At 35.5% G+C, this 21,222-nt stretch overlaps 1 protein-coding gene across 1 annotated transcript; it reads right to left on the bottom strand.

Annotated features, from left to right (window-relative positions):
- Nucleotides 1–10,304: 10,304 nt before the first annotated feature.
- Nucleotides 10,305–20,578, bottom strand: LOC137387680 (ADP-ribosylation factor 4). The gene is made up of 6 exons (XM_068074166.1): nt 20,426–20,578; nt 16,852–16,932; nt 15,481–15,671; nt 14,532–14,603; nt 13,611–13,736; nt 10,305–10,775 (listed from the first exon to the last, which is right to left on the bottom strand). Exons 2-6 carry the CDS (start codon nt 16,916–16,918, stop codon nt 10,692–10,694), a joined length of 540 nt encoding a protein of 179 aa, XP_067930267.1. The 5' UTR covers nt 16,919–16,932; nt 20,426–20,578; the 3' UTR covers nt 10,305–10,691.
- Between the last annotated feature and the right edge of the window lie 644 nt (nt 20,579–21,222).

The following is a 21,222-nucleotide window of genomic DNA, read 5'->3' as shown; positions in this document are numbered from 1 at the left end:
GCAGTTAGAAAGCTTAAACCAAGCAAAAGTGGGCTTATGATGTCTACAGCTGCAAAGAGACCACCAGAACCGTTACGTCAGATTACCGCAAACATAAAAAAATGCAAATGATAGAAATATACAGATATTTTCTGATAAAATTGACTAATATTGTGCGTAAGTTAATTTTTAAAGATGCTTTCAAATTTCCAAAGTTTTTTATTTTTGATCGTCTTTCATTTTTTGAGTTTCATGAAATATAAATTAATAAATAAATAATATTTAATAATAATAAATAATATTGTTTAGACAGTGTAATTAGCACTAACTAAACTCACCAATGATAATCAGAAGATCTGGAAGGACAAATCTAAAACTGGTTTTTACTTGAATTAAACATGAAATAGTTTATGAAGTTGTCATCTCACATCTATTTTTAAATTTAAAAAATTAATCAGTCTAGAGTGTCATGGAGATGAGTTCATTGAGTGTTAAGATGTGTGGCTACACGCAAGTCAACATTAAATTGCAAAACCATTTGCCACGCTTTTAAGAGACCAAGTAAAGTGAACCAAAGTTATCTTCAGCCATTATCAAATCACGAGAAGACAGTCAGTTAAGGTTAAGACCAAGCGCTATCCCTATACCTCCGCAGGAAGATACACCCAACTGCACACAGAAAGTACGGCGGAATGCTAAGCACAAGAACGCTTTCAGCTGAGTGAATGAAGACCTGAACTGAACCACATTGGAATTAAAATTTAATATTGAAGTTTAGCAGCCATGATATCTCACTAATGCACCAGCCCTCCAAAAGGAAACAGCGCCATTGGATTCTTCGACGAATGACAAAATATCAGAAAAATATTTATTTTAAAGTAGGGTACGGCATAGGCACCCATATTCATCTATATTTATATCCTTGATGTTATCCTCTATACACCCCTTTCCCCTATTCCCATACCCATACCCCTTTTCCCCTTTCCCCCTTTCCCCATACACCCCTTTCTTTATACACCCCTAGTATCTTACATACACCACTTGCAGCAATATACAACTGACACAGTATTTACACTATAGATAACTCCTAAACCCATCCTATAAAACTTTATTAGCATACATTGGAAGGTCTTGAGTGTTTGGTTCTGGTGGCCTAAAACACTTTTTATATTTTACCAGCTGCTGAGCCGGAGGCGTCCACTGGACCACACAAGTTCAAAGCAAAACTTTTTAGCCTATATATCTAATCGATGCAATAAATACAAAACATACCAGATACATGTATTTAAAAAAAATAAATTGTACACCACCCAACCTTGGAAAGAGGTAGCACACAGGCTAAAACGCCACCCATTCTAAAACATCCCCATGGTTGCAGTGTTTACTACAGCTAATACAATGATTGAGATATGAGTGCAATAGTTTAGACATTTCTCTTAATATATGGTCACATACGGTATATCTTTTCTGGGATGGCTTCACTCATACTGCTAGGTGAAGTATTAAGCGTGAAGCCATGAAAGATTGGCAATGTAACAAGTATGCGCACAATTTCTCTATAGTGGAGCCAGTTGGACAGCATAGTGTAATGCAAATGCCTGTTTGCGGAACTGAAATTTCTGAGTTTAAATCTAGTGTGCAGCTGATTCTTAGTGCTATAACTGGACAGATGGACGCTGAGATTTATATATAGACCAGCCAAATTCCCCGTGTTGCACAGGTATTAAAAACAGCTTGTAAACAGTGGCAAGCAATGTAGTTGCCAGTGGCTAATTTGAGTAAGCTAGTATCCATTTTGCTAAATTTACTAATAAGAACTGTGAAAGCAAGCTTTGATAATGTTGCACGTAGTGCAGAGTTGCTGCTATGCATAATTTAACCCAGATAATTACTCAAATCGCCCGATAAGTCCATTGTATCTAGTGTTAGCTTGTTGCCTTGTGAGTGGAAAGTTTCAGATGAAATCTTCTGCGATACGGATTTTTTATTGCTAGATTTTAATTGCTGTAGCTGGACAGACACCAAATGACAGACGACAGACGATAACAACAATGGACGACAAACTTAGAGATATATATATACATGTATATATATATATATATATATATATATATATATATATATATATATATATATATATATATATATATATATATATATATATAGAGAGAGAGAGAGAGAGAGAGAGAGGTAGATGAAATTAGGGAACAGTTCACCCAAGTAACCTCAACCAACGAGGAGGTTACAACAACACACACTGTCACGCATACACGATCATGTGTTGACTCACGGGTTGAAGAAAACATGCACTTGGACCTTCACCCAAGGGTGAGAGAGCTTGCGGAAAATATCATCAACAAGATGTCAGCTGCTAATGATTATGGAAGCAGGGTACCACTACGAAGAGTTAGCAAGGCCATACCTAAGAAGCTGTTAGAAGACATTAACATGGCACTGGAGTCGATCTCAATTGGATCAATCAGTGAGACTAATGCCTTAATCTACAGTACAGCAACCGTCATCTTTGAGGAGATGGATATTAAGCCAATGCCAACAAGGCTTTAAGCCATTCCATCCTGGCAGCTGAGGCTACAAAATAAGATCAAAGACTTGCGCAAGAAAGTTAGTAGGCTCAGTGAGAGATCTAACCACAGTTTGGAGCGTCCAAAAAGGGAAGCCACAATAGAAGCTCTAGAATCTGCCAAACAGCAGCTAGTAGCACTCTCGGCACGACTGAAGCGGTACACCAAAGAGCGGAATAACAAGAGAATGAACAAACTGTTCATCAATAATCCATCTAGAGTGTATTCCCAGTTCAAAGGTGAACTGCAGAGGCCAATGTCTAAGCCTCCCTGATCTAGCACTTCAAAGTTCTGGGAGGACATCTGGGAGAAAGAGACTACTCATAACACCACTGCAAATTGGCTGAAGAGGCTTAAAGAGAACCATCAACACACTGTGGCTCAGCAAGGACTCACCATCAGCAAAAAGGACATCAAGTGCAAAGTGCAGCGTATGAAGAACTGGGCAGCACCTGGCCATGACATGATTCAAGCCTTCTGGTTAAAGAAATTGACATCAATTCACACTAGAATGGCTAAGCAGATGAAATGCCTAATAGAACAAGGTGACCATCCAGAATGGCTGACCAAAGGACGAACTGTACTTCTGATAAAAGATCCAATGCAGGGGCCAATTCCCAAAAACTATCGACCAATAACGTGCTTGCCCACCACTTGGAAACTGCTCTCAGGAATAGTTGCAGACAAACTGGAAGAGCACATGAGTCACTATATGACCAGTGCTCAGAAAGGAATTAGGCGCAACACCCGAGGAGCTAAACATCAGTTACTGGTGGATCGGATGGTCTGTCAAGACAGCAGGAGAAGGCAAACCAATCTTGCCATGGCTTGGATTGACTACAAAAAGGCCTACGACTCAATTCCCCATAGTTGGATACTTGAGTGCCTCAGTATGTACAATGTTCACCCTGCTCTTGTGGCATTCATCAAGATGTCAATGACCAAATGAAAGACAGAACTGGAGGCTAATGGCAAAAAGCTGGCGAGTGTACAAATTAAGCGAGGCATCTATCAAGGTGACTCCTTATCACCACTGCTCTTCTGCATATGTCTAAACCCTCTAAGCAATATGCTGGAGGAGACTCAATATGGGTACCAGTTTAAGAGTGGCACCAAGATAAACCATCTCTTCTACATGGATGACATCAAGCTGTACGCTAACAAAGAAAGGGACATTGATTCGCTAATACACCTCACTCAGGTATACAGCAAAGACATCGGAATGACCTTCGGTATTGAGAAATGTGGAAGGCTAATTCTTAAGAAAGGCCATTCTATGCTCACAGATGGCCTAAGAATGCCAAATGGTACCATCAAAGGTATAGAATAAGGGTACAAGTACTTGGGGGTTATGCAAAGCAACATCAACCACGAAGCCGAGGTACGTCACAAAGCCATTACCGAATACAAGAAACGCCTTGGGCAGGTCTTACGGAGCCAGCTCAATGCCAAAAACCAAATCATGGCAATAAATACCTACGCTCTGCCAGTAATAAGATATCCAGCAGGCATAATAAAGTGGAATGATGAAGCCATCAAAGAAACAGATATAGTAACTCGCAAACTGCTGACCATGCATGGAGCACTCCACCCAAAATCTGATACTACTAGATTGTATCTTGATAGGAAAGATGGGGGTAGAGGACTCAAAAGTGTACAGCAGACAGTAAAAGAGGAGGAGCAAAGCATCAAAGCATATGCAGCCTCCATGGCCATCTCAGATAAGTTGCTAGCTAAATTTCAATCGGCTGCTCTTACAACGGACCTATGCCCAGATGATGAGGAAATCGACTGGCACACGAAACCTCTTCATGGTGCTCACCACCAACAAATATCTAAGGTTGGCGATCTTCACCAGACATATATGTGGCTGAACAAAGGAAACCTAACGGCCAATACAGAGTCGCTAATCATGGCAGCTCAGGAGCAAGTGCTCCCAACAAGGCAACTCCAAACGAAAATCTATCACACTAGAGACGATCCTAGATGCAGACTGTGCAAAGATGCACCTGAGACCATCCAACACATCATCAGTGGATGCAGGCAGCTAGCAGGGAACGCATACACTGAGCGGCATAATCATGTCGCAGGTATTGTGTATAGAAGTCTATGGGATGAGTATGGCCTTAATAAACCACAACACTGTTGGGAAGCTCCTGGTAAGGTGAATGAAAATGACCGTGCTAAGATCCTCTGGGACTTCTACATCCAAACTGACAAGCATGTCCTAGCAAACCAACCAGATATAGTGGTGGTAGACAAGGAGAACAAGAGGGCTACTATAATAGATATAGCAGTACCCAATGACTACAATATAGCCACAAAGAAAAAGAAAAGGTAGAGAAATATCTCCCTCTTGGAGAAGAGATTGAAAAATGCTGGAATGTAAGAACAACTGTAATCCCAGTAGTCATTGGGGCACTGGGTGCAATAACCCCGGCGCATAAAATGTGGCTTGCCCAAATACCAACAACAATCAACTCAGGTGAGTTGCAGAAAAGTGCGCTATTGGGAACAGCTAAGATCTTGAGGCGAGTGCTCAAACTCCCAGGTCTCTGGTAGGAGACCCGGGTTAGAGCAAAATTTACCACCCATACTGGGTATCCGGGGTGAGGAAACAATTTTATATATATATATATATGTATATATATATGTATATATATGTATATATATATATATATATATACATATATATATATATATATATATATATATAAATTACTCATTTAGTAATCAAGCTACTACAAAGTTACATATATGATATTTAAAGAATGGTTCCCTTAATCATCTCTTGATATTATTACGTATGCAAGCTAAAAGGTGGAGGTACAAGAAACTTACCAATGTATTTGTGGAAACAACCGTAGTTTCCCTTACAATTTTGGCTTTTAAACTGACTGTTGTTTTTTTGGATAAGTTATTTATTTTTTTATAGGTTTTAGAAAAATCTGCTCAGAACAAATTCAAACTCACATGACTCAGTCAGCTTTAAAAATAAATAACACTTTTACCTACCAGTATCTGATGTCTATAGTACTTAAGTTTGGATTGCTGAAAATAGCCAACTTCTGACTAAGCATCGTGAGTGTCTTGGTGTTGTTTCCTCTTGGATTATACATGACTCTCTTAAGCATCGGGTTTTCAGTTATCAAGATTCTTTTCACCTCAAGTATACTGGAATGGAACTCAAGAGACATGTTCTACAAACAGATGATAGGTTTAGTATAACAGAATGAAACTCAAGAGGTATGTTCTACAAACAGATGATAGGTTTAATATAACAGAATGAAACTCAAGAGATATGTTCTACAAACAGATGATAGGTTTAATATAACAGAATGGAACTCAAGAGACATGTTCTACAAACAGATGATAGGTTTAATATAACAGAATGAAACTCAAGAGATATGTTCTACAAACAGATGATAGGTTTAATATAACAGAATGGAACTCAAGAGACATGTTCTACAAACAGATGATAGGTTTAATATAACAGAATGGAACTCAAGAGATATGTTCTACAAACCGATGATAGGTTTAATATAACAGAATGGAACTCAAGAGATATGTTTTACAAACAGAAGATAGGTTTAATATAATAGAATGGAACTCAAGAGATAGGGGTTTAACATAGCAACATCTACTCACGTATTTCGTTTTTACAATTTTGTTGGTATATTTCTCTGATCTCTCTTACCTTTTTTATTTGTTTGATATAATTTACCTTTGCCTATATATTTGATTTTATTTATTTGTTTACTTATTTCAATTTCAATTTATTTTAATGTAACAAATTTTTTGTGTATTTACTTTTTTTAACTTTTCTTTGTATTGACCTTTGCTTATTTACTTTTGTTCACATTGTTATTCATTTGTGCAGATCAACATTTTTCATTAGATCTAAAAGTATTTATTTATTTTTTATATTTGTTAATAGTTTAGTATTTCAGTCTTTGGTATAAAAGATTTTTCAACTCTAGCTAGTTTTTGCATATGTGACGTGTAAGTGGTTATTCTTTAACAAATATTATTGTACTAAATCTAATAATTTTACTTTTATTTCTTAAAACTGTACAAAAATTGAAATTTAAAACTCAACATGTAATCAACAATAAGTGCAATATAAGACCTTTGCAATGAATCTCAGAAAAACTGTGTTCAGAATTACAATCTAATTGCTGTTAGTTTACTGACTCCTATTAGTATATTATCCCAAGAATTTTACCAATATAAAATATTGGTAAAATTCACGTTAACAGTGTCTTCCTGTTGATCAGCTATTTGACAATATATTAGCTAAATGTTTAACTTACAAAAGTTTTTTTTTAATTTTTTTTACAAAAGTTTTTTAAAAATTTATTAAAATAAATTTATGTCTTCAAATCTTAGTTATTTTTAAAAATTAAGCAGCAAATATATAAAAGCAGCAAACAGCATTACAAATTGAAGTTTAAATGAGTTATTTAAAGATATTCATGATAAAATACTTTCTATTAATTATAGAGAGTACTTGCAGCAGGTACTTGCCAGCAGCAGGTGGTTATTTATAATAAGCATATCCAAGTCTGAGCTTTTATTAGTCACCTACAAAATAAATGTAGTCAATTGTTAAAATGTTTTTGTTGAAAATATAGTTTCCGCAAACTGGTAAAACTCTGAATGATGAGTTGTCCACTCCTTTGAATGCTGTTAAAAATAAAATAGTAAACAATTATTAATACTTTGCTTCGTAGCTCTATGTACTAATGAACAATTTATTGTCATAGATTTATGACTGTCCATGAGCAAATAAAATACCAGTGAATATAAAACAATAGATGTAAACCTGGAAGAGAATTTATAGACGTTACAACTAATAAAACTTATCCCAAGTATACAGCAGAGTATACAACAAATAAATGCAAAAAAGACTTCCGACAAGACATTTAAGGAAATTAATAGACTATCTAATGTATGTTCATACCATACAGCTAGTAACTACAATAATATTACTCTCTACAAGCGATGACTGCATACTGAGTATGATATAGGAAGTTGCCTCCTCCCTCTTTACTGATGTTCATGTATTAGGAGGAAAAGCTATTCTATGTACTTTGTTACAAGAACTGTACAATCACTTATGATATCTTGACAACACTTTCACCAGACTACTATAAAAATTTGCTAACAGGAAATTTTTAAGCTTTTAGTTAAAAAGTTGGTAAACATTCCTATAGCCGATAATAGGAGTATTCTTTTAACTACCAAAGGAAATCTAGAATCAGGTGATGCACGAGCGTAGTACACGCAGATCTATTATGAACTTTATACACTAGAATTGCTGAAAGTTTTTTTGTTTAACTCCAATTTCAAAAAGGTTTAAGTTTTAAACAAACTTACCTGAATGCTCTCAGCTGGTATAGTAGTGAGATTGGGAAGGACCTGATAATTCACAAAGATGGTTGTTTTATTAAAGACAAGAGAGTCAGCAGCACATTTTAATATACTAATAGTGCAGTTGCACCCATGCATACAACCCGCTGTAGATGTGACCAATATCAGTGACAGCACCAACGATAATGGCTGCCAAATGTTCATGATTGACACTGACTGGCCAGCTTGAGAAATGAAGCGTAAAGGGGAACTGAACGCTATGCGCGAACAATACTTTACAATGGAAGGCTTTTCTGCTAAAACATTTCAAGAATAATTAACAAAGCATTAAGAATTGTCTTGGTCATTTATTTAACAAAAGAATAGATGGTATAAGAAACACTTGACTAATTCTATAATATTGAGTTTTGGCAGTATACAGAAGACATAGCTTTTTGAAATTTAAACATAATGATCATATTTAAACTACATAAAAACATCAACTCTAATTACTATATAGAAAAAATTGTTTTATAAAATTAGTCACAAGAGATATGATGACTATTTGAACTACAGAAAGAGATCAAATTTAAAACTGTCCAGAATAGATCCATTTTTAAAATGTCCAGAGTGGATCAATTTTTAAAACTGTGCAGCATAAATCAATTTTTAAAACTGCAGTATAGATCAATTTTTAAAACTGCAGTATAGATCAATTTTTAAAACTGCAGTATAGATCAATTTTTAAAACTGCAGTATAAATCAATTTTTAAAACTGTGCAGCATAAATCAATTTTTAAAACTGTCCAAAATTTACATATATAAATCGCAAAATTCATGTTCTTCGGTTTGTCTAGCTATAGCTATGCAAATATTGCTATGAAGAATCTGTATAGCGGAAGATTTGATCTTGGAACATATTATTCCCCAGACGATATGCTAAACCATTGAGCTACGGAAGATTAATGGATCCTTGGACGATATATGTCGCTATGTGGGTGAAAATGCGCTACCGATCTCCGTTACTGAGTAACGCCTATGTATTAGAAAGAGCTGTAGATCATTAGCTGCCTGTAGCATTAAGCTGTGGAATATTCGTGTAGCATTAAGCTGTAGAATCCAATGAATTCATCAGGCAAATAGTCATTACATTGGTTGAGAAACTCACACTTGAATAAGGTCATCTTGTACCTTTTAAAACCTATTTTTGCTCAAAATGGACATAGAGAGCTGAAATTATGCACACTGTTCGGAAGCTAGGTACTCATTAACCACCCACAAATCATTGTGTTTGATGCAGAAGTTTTTGATACATGTCCATCAATAAAAAATGTTAGAGCTCCACCCATTCAGATTTTGTGAATCAGCTGCTACACCAAAATGCTTGTTCTTGGTGTTAAATTGAAGCTCAGAATGTGCTTCTACAAGTCATAGAAACAGAATTTTGATATCAATTACAAAACAAATTTTTGAGCAAAAAAAATGATACCGATCGATATGACAACGAACCGATGACTGACGGTGAGCCGTGACAGATGAATTACAGAATGACAAGACGGGTAATGGTTTTAGCCAGAATCTGTTACTATATAACACTCTTTTCTACACAAAATTCTGAATATACAAGCGCTTGCTTGGTGTTATTAGCTAGCAATGCTGACTGATATGTGTAACGATGGTTAAGCTTGCTCAAAACGCAGGTGTTATTTTAATAAAGATCTAGCTTTCTAGGTAAGTTACTCAAATTCATTAGACAACTATTCTATTGCCTATGCCATGCAGGGCATTTGTCTAATATGAATATAGTCATAGATGCATGCAAGCACTACCAACTGATAATTAGAACTGTTTCTCTTCTTGATGGATAGTTTATAGCAAAATTGGTTGCGGTTACTACTACTGACCACAGGTTGTTAATAAAGCTACTTTACTAATGCTAATAATTAACTGATTTCAAGTTTTTTATTGAGTGAAGCCATGTAAACTTATGACTGTACTTTGGAGACAGCTTAAACTTAAAAGGTCATAACTTTCCTTTTCACACAAATCCCTACAATGAATTGAAATTTAAACTGAATCACTAAAGTCTGTTTTGTTGAGCCAAAAAAAAGGCTATTGCAAATACTCTACATGTAAACGCGCAAGCATGTTGACTTTCAAATGGGAAAGGCATAAAATGAGAATTGTCTACCCTATGTGATATGAAGATTGAACAACTCTATGCCTGACTCTCCATGCCTGACTTGTCTATGCTAAGTTTAATACATTACATGCAATATTACAATCATATTACATACCATTAGCAGACACAGACTTTGAGCAGTGTAGAGACGCTACCAAATGTAATCTTTTAGACTAGAGACAAAATATGTAAATCACCTGGAGGGTTGATACAATTTGCATGGGGCCACATTTATTGATATTTTTGTTGCGGATATATGAGGCCATACATGAAGATTATAATATAACAAGCATTAATTAGTAAACAGATAATCAGCAAAAATGACAAAATGCAATACTCACATGTTACATTTACTTCATACCAACTAAACAGCAGGATAATGAAAAGATAGTATTGTTTCCTTTCGTACCATAATAAATAAAATCTATTTGGCATGGTGTCACGCAATGCCTCCCGTGACCTCTCGAGCACTCCTTCGCTGCAGCACAAATATTTAGACTGATAGAATGTTCGCTGCCTATCAAATTCGGAATGCTGTCGAAGAAACGTGATCTGTTATTAAAGACTGAGAATGACTGCAACTAGAGAAACTAGGGTTACTGTGAAAGAGTGGCAGACAGCCAGTCCAAGCCTTCGTACAATCCAGTGCCTTGCGTCGCGCATGTTGCTTGTATAAACCACTGCAAAAGAACCACACTTCTGTCAAGACTGTAGTACCATGGCTATTACTTATCTACATATATCTCAATTTACTAGTAACTGTCACTAAATATTAACCAAACATTTGCAAAGACAATTGGAAACAGTTAACAAAAATTGACAACACCCAATCAGCTGAGGCTAACTTGAAAGGCGTCACACGATGTCTATTTTTATCGTAGCACCTTTGCAATGATGCATAAACTTTAGCAAATGTAAAAATAATTTATGGGTCTCACATACATCGACTATTTCAGCTAAAAACACTTTTGAATTGGAATTCTAGAATAGATCACCCCGTGAAAATAATACTTTCTAAACATGAATTCGCAAGATTATTTCACATTTCAGATTGCAAGATCATTTGTCCCCAATATTGGTATGATACACAGTTAATAGATTTGTTAGAATACTGTAGCACGAAACCAAAGTGTTAGCCATCAGACAGCGGTAGTATCTGTCTTCATAGTTCCACACATTTTAGAAATTTTCAAGGCTATAAAACTATGAAGCTTTCCATCATTGTAAGGGTAATGATCAACTACATGTATTTGAAGACCAACCCTTCGGCGAAAGGAATTGGTAAATTTCAAATAATCAGGGTGCTTTTCAATTTCCTATTCGTACACCAAAGAGGTATCCATGAAAAGATATTTGCTACTAAATTAGTCTATGTTACAAACCTTTCCTTAGCCCTATGCATATCTTGAAGCTACTTAAAGTTACGTTGTATGCGCTAATTTTAAAGGATAGAAAATTACCCGCAGGAGAATCCAATTGAACAATATCACATTCACCAATTGCGTTTGTCACCGCCCTGAATGTGGAAAGTGATAAATTGTGAGCTAACCCGCCTTCAATCAGTATCTACATACGCTGTAACTTATACGCTATAAGTCATCTACACTTTATAAATTATGAACCAGTTTGTGTATAACAATATAGCCTCTGATCGACATATTAGATAAAGCAAGACTGAAAAGAATAACAACAGTCTAAACTAGCTTGCTTGTCTAGCATTGCGACGAAAAGAAGAGGATTTAACCAGATCATGTAGCCAACACAGCATGTGCGAATGACCTTCACTCTTGCAGCCTTTGAGAAACAACAAGCTAATTCATCTAATCTTGTTATTAATCTAAAAAGTTCATACATTTTTTACCAGGCCAAGTCATTGTCGAATGCATATTGACCTACGCCCTTCCGCCGTGTCATACACGATTGAAATACTGCTAATGAACAATCTATGATGCACCGAAGAAGTGATGTGCCCTAGGACACTTATGTATTCGCCTCATCTAATTTTCGCGGAGTCATCCTCTCGCGAAAATTTAAAGTGCGAAACTAAACTATCATAACGAACGAACGAAACCGCGAAATTAAATAGCTTTGTTCATAGATAGTCCAAGAAACAAATGGCAGCAAGCGATCAAATTGCATTATCGACCTCACCCACACCATTCTACCTGCGGTTCGCAATTACAAACTAGTCCCAAATTGAAATTTTTTTCTTATCGGTGAGCCAGGCCTGTATTCCCTGGAGCAGCTTGCCGGCTGAGCCGTCCCAAATTTTTAGGAACTTTCCGCGGCTAAGTACAGTCAAACTCGGATAACTCGCCCTCGGATAAAATGTAACATTTCATCTCAAACACAAGGTTAACTGGAATGGATTTGTTTGGTCCGTTCCCACGCAATGATAAATTACTTCAGATAACTCGACCTCAACATCATTTATTCGAAAAGTTATTTGCCCGACGACTATGGAGACGGTTTTTATTGCTGTAGAATATCACTTTATTCAAAGCCATAGAGACAAACATCAACTTTTAGTAGTTCTTAGGCGTCATTATTATCATCATCAGTGGCAAAATATTCTTGTTAACGACCTTTATAAAGGTTTGCAAAATATCAAGTTTTACCACACATCCGCGTGGTCATGTCCCATTGAAAGCGTTGAAACCACCGTGTGAACTTAAAATAAAATCGGCAAAATTGATCTTTGTTAAAACGCTCAAAAGAAAAAGGTCTTTTTCTGAACGTTTTAACTGCGATCAAATTTTGCCTATTTTAATTTTAAAACGTCTCGTCAGTCACATCACCTAAAACAAAACTAATCTCAAAAGATAGAAAAATCTTGATACTTTCCGATAAAATGTTTTAAAACTTCACACGAGAAGCTCGGCTGAGGCCCTACATAAGAAAAACCAGTTGGGGGGCTTACACCGCCCCCTCAACACCCCCAGGTGTTCATAACTAGTCGCCTAACATTAGCCGCCCCAACTTGCAACCAGTGAATACAGGCCTGCAGTGAACTGAACCTGAGGAATCTAGTTATGTTTGTTCCACTGCATTTATTTTCACATCACTATATTTTCGCACTCACCAGAGCTGCGAAATTAAGGTGCAGTGAAATTTTACTCTGTATGCTACTCACGAAACTAAATACTAGCGAAATATAAGTGTACTAGGGTATGAGACACAAGCAGTAAGAGATCATTGCACTACAGGCTCAATCAGCACTTTCAGTGTATCTCTAGTAAGACAGCCATATTTAAGTTAAGCAACTCCCTTAAAGTCTTCTGAGAGGATGGAAACACGAAAGGAATCAATATTTGGAGGAAAAACCCAACTTTTACAAAGGGTATATATTCAAAGAGTGAGAATGCTGTGCGTGACCTTGAATTGAGCTGTTTGACAACGAGATAGTTTTGATGCTAATGAACAAAACATGACATGAAATTTTAACCCCCCCCCCACCTTTCTCTGTAATACATTCAACACATAATGCGAATGACCTGTGTTTACAAATCACTCACCTTTCTGTTTCTAAGGTTATTTAAACCGAGCTTGTCCGTTAGTTCACTAGTTGAGAGGGCATTGGGCAGATCCTGTTTGTTGGCAAATATTAGCAGTGTAGAGTCCCTCAGGTCATCCTCATTTAGCTATATACGCAAACAATAGAGTTACCACATACATCAGAAAAAGACAATAAAAGCGCTACTCACTTCCATATGTCGACATGTGACGATACACAGCTGTAAACAATAAAATGTGTGTCTTTCGCACATTCCACTCTGGTGAGGTTTGTTAGTAGTGAATTCCAGACCATGGTATGAGGTCATGACCTATATCAAGCTCTTGTACTGAACTGTGAACACTGTGATGCTGTTGAGCTAAAGTTTATAGTGAACATGAGTCTCTGTGTTCATAACTCATAGTTATATTACTGTTTCTTCTTTACCTGCTGGTGCAGGAAGTGATCAGAACAGACCCTTCTTCATTTATAGTAATATAAAGTATGCTCAATTCTGTATTTGTAATTTATACTAACCACTTTAAACTGCGTAGTGTCGAAGAATCTCAAACATCATACATAGTATGTACGAATTACTTTAGGTGCAGATACAACTCTTTGCTGAGATTATACGTATCGTGAGCAGAGATGATAGCATGTATAGGTTATACTGTAATTACATTTCTAAATTTTTAGTCACCAAAAGCATCCAAACTCAGAGCACAAAGATATAACCTTGTAAACATTCAAATATGCTATCATCTCCGAGGGAACGACAATTAAAAGGATATCATGAAGTCTCTCATTTTAGGTGATACTAGAGAGAACATGCAAACTGTTGCAGCAACTGAAGAGCATAGAGCCCCCTACTAGCTGAGCCAGAATAAAGGAGGAGAGTTTGTATAGTTATGACGGAGCATGTTGAGTGAGGACTTATACCTACCATTCGTTCCAATTCAGACTTGGCCTCCTCTATTCTCTCTCTGTCATTACTGTCCACGACAAATATCAGACCCTGGAGCAATAAACAACTAAGACGTGGCTGTGTCATAAACTAGGGCAGCTATGCATTACAGAACTGGAAGAATGTGCCAACAGTGGATGGTATTAATTTGCTGACAGACAAAGTATGTATGAATTCAACGAGTATTGCAATTCAAGCAATACAATCTTGTATTGCACTACAGCAATACAAAGCAATACAAAGAAATATGTAACGACTGATTTCGACCTTCAACTATTCTAGGGAAATAATGTGAACAGGCGTTACACTAGTTTTTTAACAAATAAATCATAGCATCATAAATTTTTAGCTTTCTACTATCTAAAAAACAATGTTTGCAGCTGTGAAAACAGCAGATATTATCTGATAACCGAACGGAAAATAATCTTGGATAATAGCCAGACAGTCCACAAAAACATCCATGAAACAAAAATCAACCAGAACCAGTTACCTAACCTTGTTAGAGTAACCTTGATATGTAGAATTATTCAATTTATTTCAAAGCATGAAAATTCTGAGGCTAAAATTAATTACACAATACAAGCTGCCGACGTATGCTACAGAAGAGAAAGGTTTTTTCAATCGACAGATAGAATCACCAAAATATAGGTGAAACCTACTCCCTTTTTACTAACTACACCACTGCATTTTATGATCCAAAATAATCCTTTGAACGCAACATACTAGGCGAGAGACTGAAATGACAGCAAAATGCAAGTCAAGATGAAGGATAAACCTTTAACTAGAGTTACCATGATCACACCACACAAAATATTTTGCTGCAATTTGTTTAGGAAAAAACCAAAAATGTTCTCTAGTACCAAAGAATGCTCTAAAGCCGAGACTCGACACTGTGAAAGAATTAAGAGACAAAGTGAATAAGTCTCACCTGTGTATTTTGGAAGTAGTGTCTCCAGAGCGGTCGAATCTTGTCCTGACCGCCGACATCCCAGACTGTGAAGCTTATATTTTTATACTCTACTGTTTCGACGTTGAAACCAATTGTTGGGATGGTGGTAACTATCTCTCCCAGCTTCATTTTGTATAGGATTGTTGTCTTTCCAGCTGCATCTAGACCAACTAAAATTGAGAGAAAATTTTGAGATTTCATAACATAATCGCCGACTTTCTATTAAAAACTACCAGCCAGAGTTTCCAAAAACCTAAACTCAAGTCATAATGACCTTTAAGTGAGAACAACTACAAAAGGTTGGAGCAAATTCAAACATGAGAGAATACTTTGGCTGTTACTAACTTAACTAACTAAATATCATTTGAAGGTTGAAACACACAAACAAGACAACTGTGAATCATAGATATAAAAAGTCAAAAACGCGAATTAAAAAACAGGTGCGTGATGATATTGTTATAAAAAAGATAAATGTTTGTTGATATCTTCACTTTTAACAATGAGACCGAATTTAATGAGGGCTGGATATAATCAAACAGCTACCCAGTACAACCTAAGGTCTGCTAAGGCAAAAACCACCCGAGGAATGTGAAGCTATTATTATAAGACAAAAGTTGAAAAGCAAGGAAGTCGAACCCAAAACTTGAGCACCGAAGTGATAAGGGTGAATTGGTAAGTAAAGAAGATTACTAAGAGTTTTGCTGATGTATCAGGACTTATCCATGCCTATTATCACATCACCTCATGTAGAAAAGAGTGAGTGAATGTCATGCAAGTTTGAAATAAATAATTTGTAAATAGATTTTAATACTCTAGCTCTAGTTCTATACTATAGCTATGATATGATACTAGCAATGTTAAATGCCGTACAAGGTATGATATATCTAATGCAAATCGAGCAATTTGGGTGTAATGGCCTTCGCTGGAACGAAAGGCATGTAGCTAGGCGAAGATAACATAAAATATTGTCAGTTTAAATTTAATCATTTTAATTTAGTCAATTTCAATTAATTAAATTTAAATGAATTAATTAATTTTAATTTAACAATTTCAATTTAATTCAAACAATCATTTAAAATTTAAAGATATTAAATTGAAATTATTTAACTTGTCAGCGCAACCTATCTGTTATATTAATTTTTGGTTTTTCTAACTTCCTGGAAGGCAAACCAAAGCTTCTCTGAATATTGTCCAAATTTAGACAAATTTGAGAATATTTTAACGACCTATCTAAAATATTTGGTTAAAACCTTATATAATTTCGGTTTGAAAAAAAAACTATAAATGAGATACTGGGAGGAAGAATTAACATTCCAAGCATATGCCAATAATCGGAAATAAGTTAGTTACCCATAAGAATCCTCATGGCCTTTTTGCCAAAGATTCTGGCGAATAAGGATGAGATAGATAAACCCATATTGAGCTGTTAATCTACAAAAATAAACGAACATGAGCCGACAAACTGGAGTAACAAGTGTGTAACAACAACTTGAAAAGTGAATTAAGTTTTTCAAAGCCTGAGACAATAGAAACAGAAATGGAACGATACGTTATCCAAGCCATTAAAATTTTGCACTTTCAAATAAATAAATAGAAGGCCATATGGCTAAGAAAGAACTTGGTCGTGGAGTTGTCAACCCAGTAATATTTTTTCACAAAATTCACAGACTTCGCTATTGTTACCACTTTTACGCTATATTATACTAACACTATTATAATTTATATTTATAATTAACACTATAACATATTGTATAACACTACATAAAAAGAATAGCCAAGTCATTTGGCTAGAGTCATATATTCATGCTTAATATTGGCTGCTAAAATTTTAATTACACCGTAGAAATAATATATATCTACAACATTAACATAGAATAGCCTGTTTACAATGCAAATTAGCTGTTGACGAAAGAAGCATATATTGCAAGCTTGTGCCAGCTAAGGTTTCTCAACAATCGCCTAGCCATCAACAACATTCCCTAACCAGTGTAAATGTTGACATATATGGATATAGCTTTTATCCCAACTAAATTACTTATAACTAATACTGTTCATGCACCGAACAACATATGGCTGCGAGCTGAACAGACTAGCTGCAAAAAAAATGAACACAGCAGACATGAATTAGCTGTATTTTAAACTGCAGTGCACCCTCACGATACAATTACCTTTTTATACGATTTTTCCACCTTACGAAGTGGAACATGATGATTTTTTCACTACACCATACAAGTCTTATTTCATCATACAAATATAACAAAATGTTTGCCCGAGTTCAAATTTAGCAGTCGGTGTGCTTACTACATTTGTCAAAATAGCAAAGACACCGGCATGCTGTTTGCCAAAAATATTTTCAAAATGTTTGAATGAGACATGATCGATTTCTTTCAGTTCAACATTTCTCGTGTGTAAAACAGTAATATTTTCTCTTTAAACCCAGTAGCAAAGTTGGAGTTGCAATCCCTTCGAACAGCAGGTCAGTGATCAGAGAACTTCACTAACACGCTAACAAAAAATTGACTTCATTATGTATTAAACAGAACATTTTTGAGAATAACATTGCTCAGGCTTTCTTGACAAATTAGGTTGAAAAAAGGTTTTAATCAGGCCAGCTAAAAGTTATAGTGAAAACAAAGCTAGAAAGCGATATGAGATAAAATTTTAGTGATAAAAAATTGAAATTCCGTAAAATAGTTAAAAACATACTGAAACTTAGCTTTAAGTAAGTGTTTAGTAAGCTAACCTTATTTAAAGTGAATTCAATGTTTATGTTATACATACATGTCTTGAAGGTAGGAACTCTCTGGTACGTACTGCACATAGCATGTTGCAACGTTACATTTTAATGCAGATCATAACCGATAAATACAGTAAAGTTACTGTAGGTAACTATAGTTACTAAGGTCAACATACCATTTTGTTTCTAATTTTTAATATGTACAATACTTGTATGAAATTTCGATGATTATTACTAGGGAATGTTTGCTTTATATAATTACAATGGTTTCTATACACCTCCATACGATTTTTTGACTATACGATATCAACATTAGCGCTTACCAGGCAACCTACCATGCAGAATTTCCCTATATTAGTGCAACTATGTAGACTACTTTGCAAAGGACAGAATGATATGCAATGCATTACCTACATCCTTTGAAATGTAGAGATATGCAGAGGCTACACTCATAGACCACATTGCAAAGCAAAAATATTTGGGGTTCATTGATTAAAATATGTGCTACGGAATATGACACATTATTTTTACACCACGATGACAGTTTACCGCAATATGAGGTGCCAAGTATAGAGACCCTATAGTTCTTAAACATTGCGAAATGGAGAATTATAGCTAAATAAAATTACTTTTATATAATTCACGCATTATTGCAATCATGTAAAAACAAGCAAATGTAGCTATTACCTTCCAGATTTTTCCTATCGAAAAAATAAAAAATGACTAAAATTTATGGCGCCTTACAGTGCCTCGCGTTGCGTGTTCGCAACTCGAGTTGTACAACTCGAGTTGCCGAGTTGTACAACTCGGCCTGGGTTTTTGATGAACTCGAGTTGTGTTATACGCAAATCTAACACGAGATTGTAAAAAAGCAAGGTGAGTAATTGGGGTGTCTTATTTACAGGACATTTAATAATAATAATTTAAATATATAGACACATTTAAATTATATATACTGGCGATATTTGCACATATTTATTTCTATAAATATAACTAGACAAAAACAATTGTAGAATGTAAAATACAAACTAAAAAACAATCTATGTGGGAGCCGGGCAACTTCTTTTTCAAATGAAAAAAAGAGTTATCTTTCTAAAGTCAGACAAAAAACTGAATGAACACCGAAAATGAACATAGAAATTATTTCAACAACGTTTAATGATGCACAAAAAAAATTCCATATAGAAAATATAGCTAGAGAAAATGAAATGATGAGTTGTTTAGTATGGCGCCTTACTGTGCTTCTCGTTCCATGTTCTCAAGCCGAGTTGTTGAACTTGAGTTGCTGTTGAAAGAACTCGGCTTGAATTTTTGATGAACTCGAGTTGTGTAACTCGAGTTGTACAACTCAGGTTATATTTACAAACTCGAGTTGGTAAATATAACTCGAGTTGTACAACTCGAGTTGCAAACTCGGCACACTATAATTCGCCATTAGCTCTAGTTTTACAGTACATACATAGTTCAATTTCTATTAGCTAACGGGTGCCTATTGATGTACCATTGTTAATATAACCAGATCTACAGTTATGCTACCGTAATACCAATATATTGCACCTTACTTTTACAAAGTCGCGTTGCGTGTTCACAACTGAGTTGTGAACACGCAACGCGAGGCACTATAAGGCGCCATAAAAATTACTTAAAATGCTGATCAACTAGTTGCCGAGCCTCATAACTGTCAGCGAGGGCTCAAGTTCAGAAAGGGTAAAATTCAAATGACGAATTAAATGCTAAAAAACTAACTAATAAACGTATGACGTGTAATTGTTGACAAACGTCCGGGCCACATTGGTTAAATAGCCCCGCCCAGTACAGTGATGGCATTTTCAGAGAAAAATTTATTGAAATATTTCACTATAGTTTGGCTGCTGAATGAAAACTTGTAAATAAAACAGTTACAATAATAGCCCAATTTAACAAACAATTAGTCGAAAACAAAGGTATATATAGCCTACCTAGGTAGCTAAACTTCATGGATATGTTATATGCACCACACTACAGTAGAGATTATGTTTTCAAACAGCGAAAACTACCTATAAAAGCTTGATTAGTACAAACTACGCATGAAAAAACCAAACTAATAAAAAAAGCAAAAACAAGTGTTGATGGTTGTACGTGAGGACTACAAAAAAATTATGTACAAATAATCTATTGAAAGAGGCAAGTTTAAATGAGTATAGATACCTATTTGTCAACGTTAATTACATAAGCTACACACTACCGAAAGTTCAAATACTTTTTCTACGTTATAAGGTGACGCTAGCTGACGATAACCGATTATAGAATATATTGTTGAACGAAGAAAAGGTCGTTATGCCACGTCAAGTCAAGTTTCCTCCTTTGTGTGCGAACACAAAAACAACTCTACCACCGCGTTAATCATAGACACGTAAATGTATTGCGCGCATCGGAAAATCCTCAACACCGTGCAAAACATTGGTAATGCCGCAGTACACGCAATCTAAACTAGTCCGGCGACATGAGATCGCAACTCCAATGAAGTTGGCAAAAGGCTGATGAGGTACATGTACACGTTACAGGCAATGTGTAAAATCAGTCAATTTGTAAAATGCCTAAAATTTTCAGTTAATTTAAAATTGCTTTATTTTATGGTCATTCTACATAATGACTGAAATTTTCAGGTATTTCATAGTTTGACTAAGAAATCAGTCCCTATATTTGACAAACTGCCTGAAATAATTATTTTAATAAGTACAACATATGATGTGTAATATTAAGAATATGAAAAATAGTTACAGTTAAACAGATGTTAATATCAAATATTTAAAACTGATGCTTGAACGCTCTCTTTCGAGCATCACAAGAATGAAAGCATTCAACTAGAAGATTTGCTGATATTTCAACTACACATTGTGGCCGTGACAAAATGACCAGAGCTATGGATAAGTATGCAAACATCACTTCATGGCAGCCACTTGAGCTGTACAAATTCTTATGCATTGAATGTCAAAAAAAACGTC

The sequence above is a fragment of the Watersipora subatra genome, chromosome 2, assembly GCF_963576615.1.
Source record: "Watersipora subatra chromosome 2, tzWatSuba1.1, whole genome shotgun sequence".
NCBI classification, from domain to species: domain Eukaryota; kingdom Metazoa; phylum Bryozoa; class Gymnolaemata; order Cheilostomatida; family Watersiporidae; genus Watersipora; species Watersipora subatra.
This window is presented reverse-complemented; position numbering and strand designations above follow the sequence as displayed.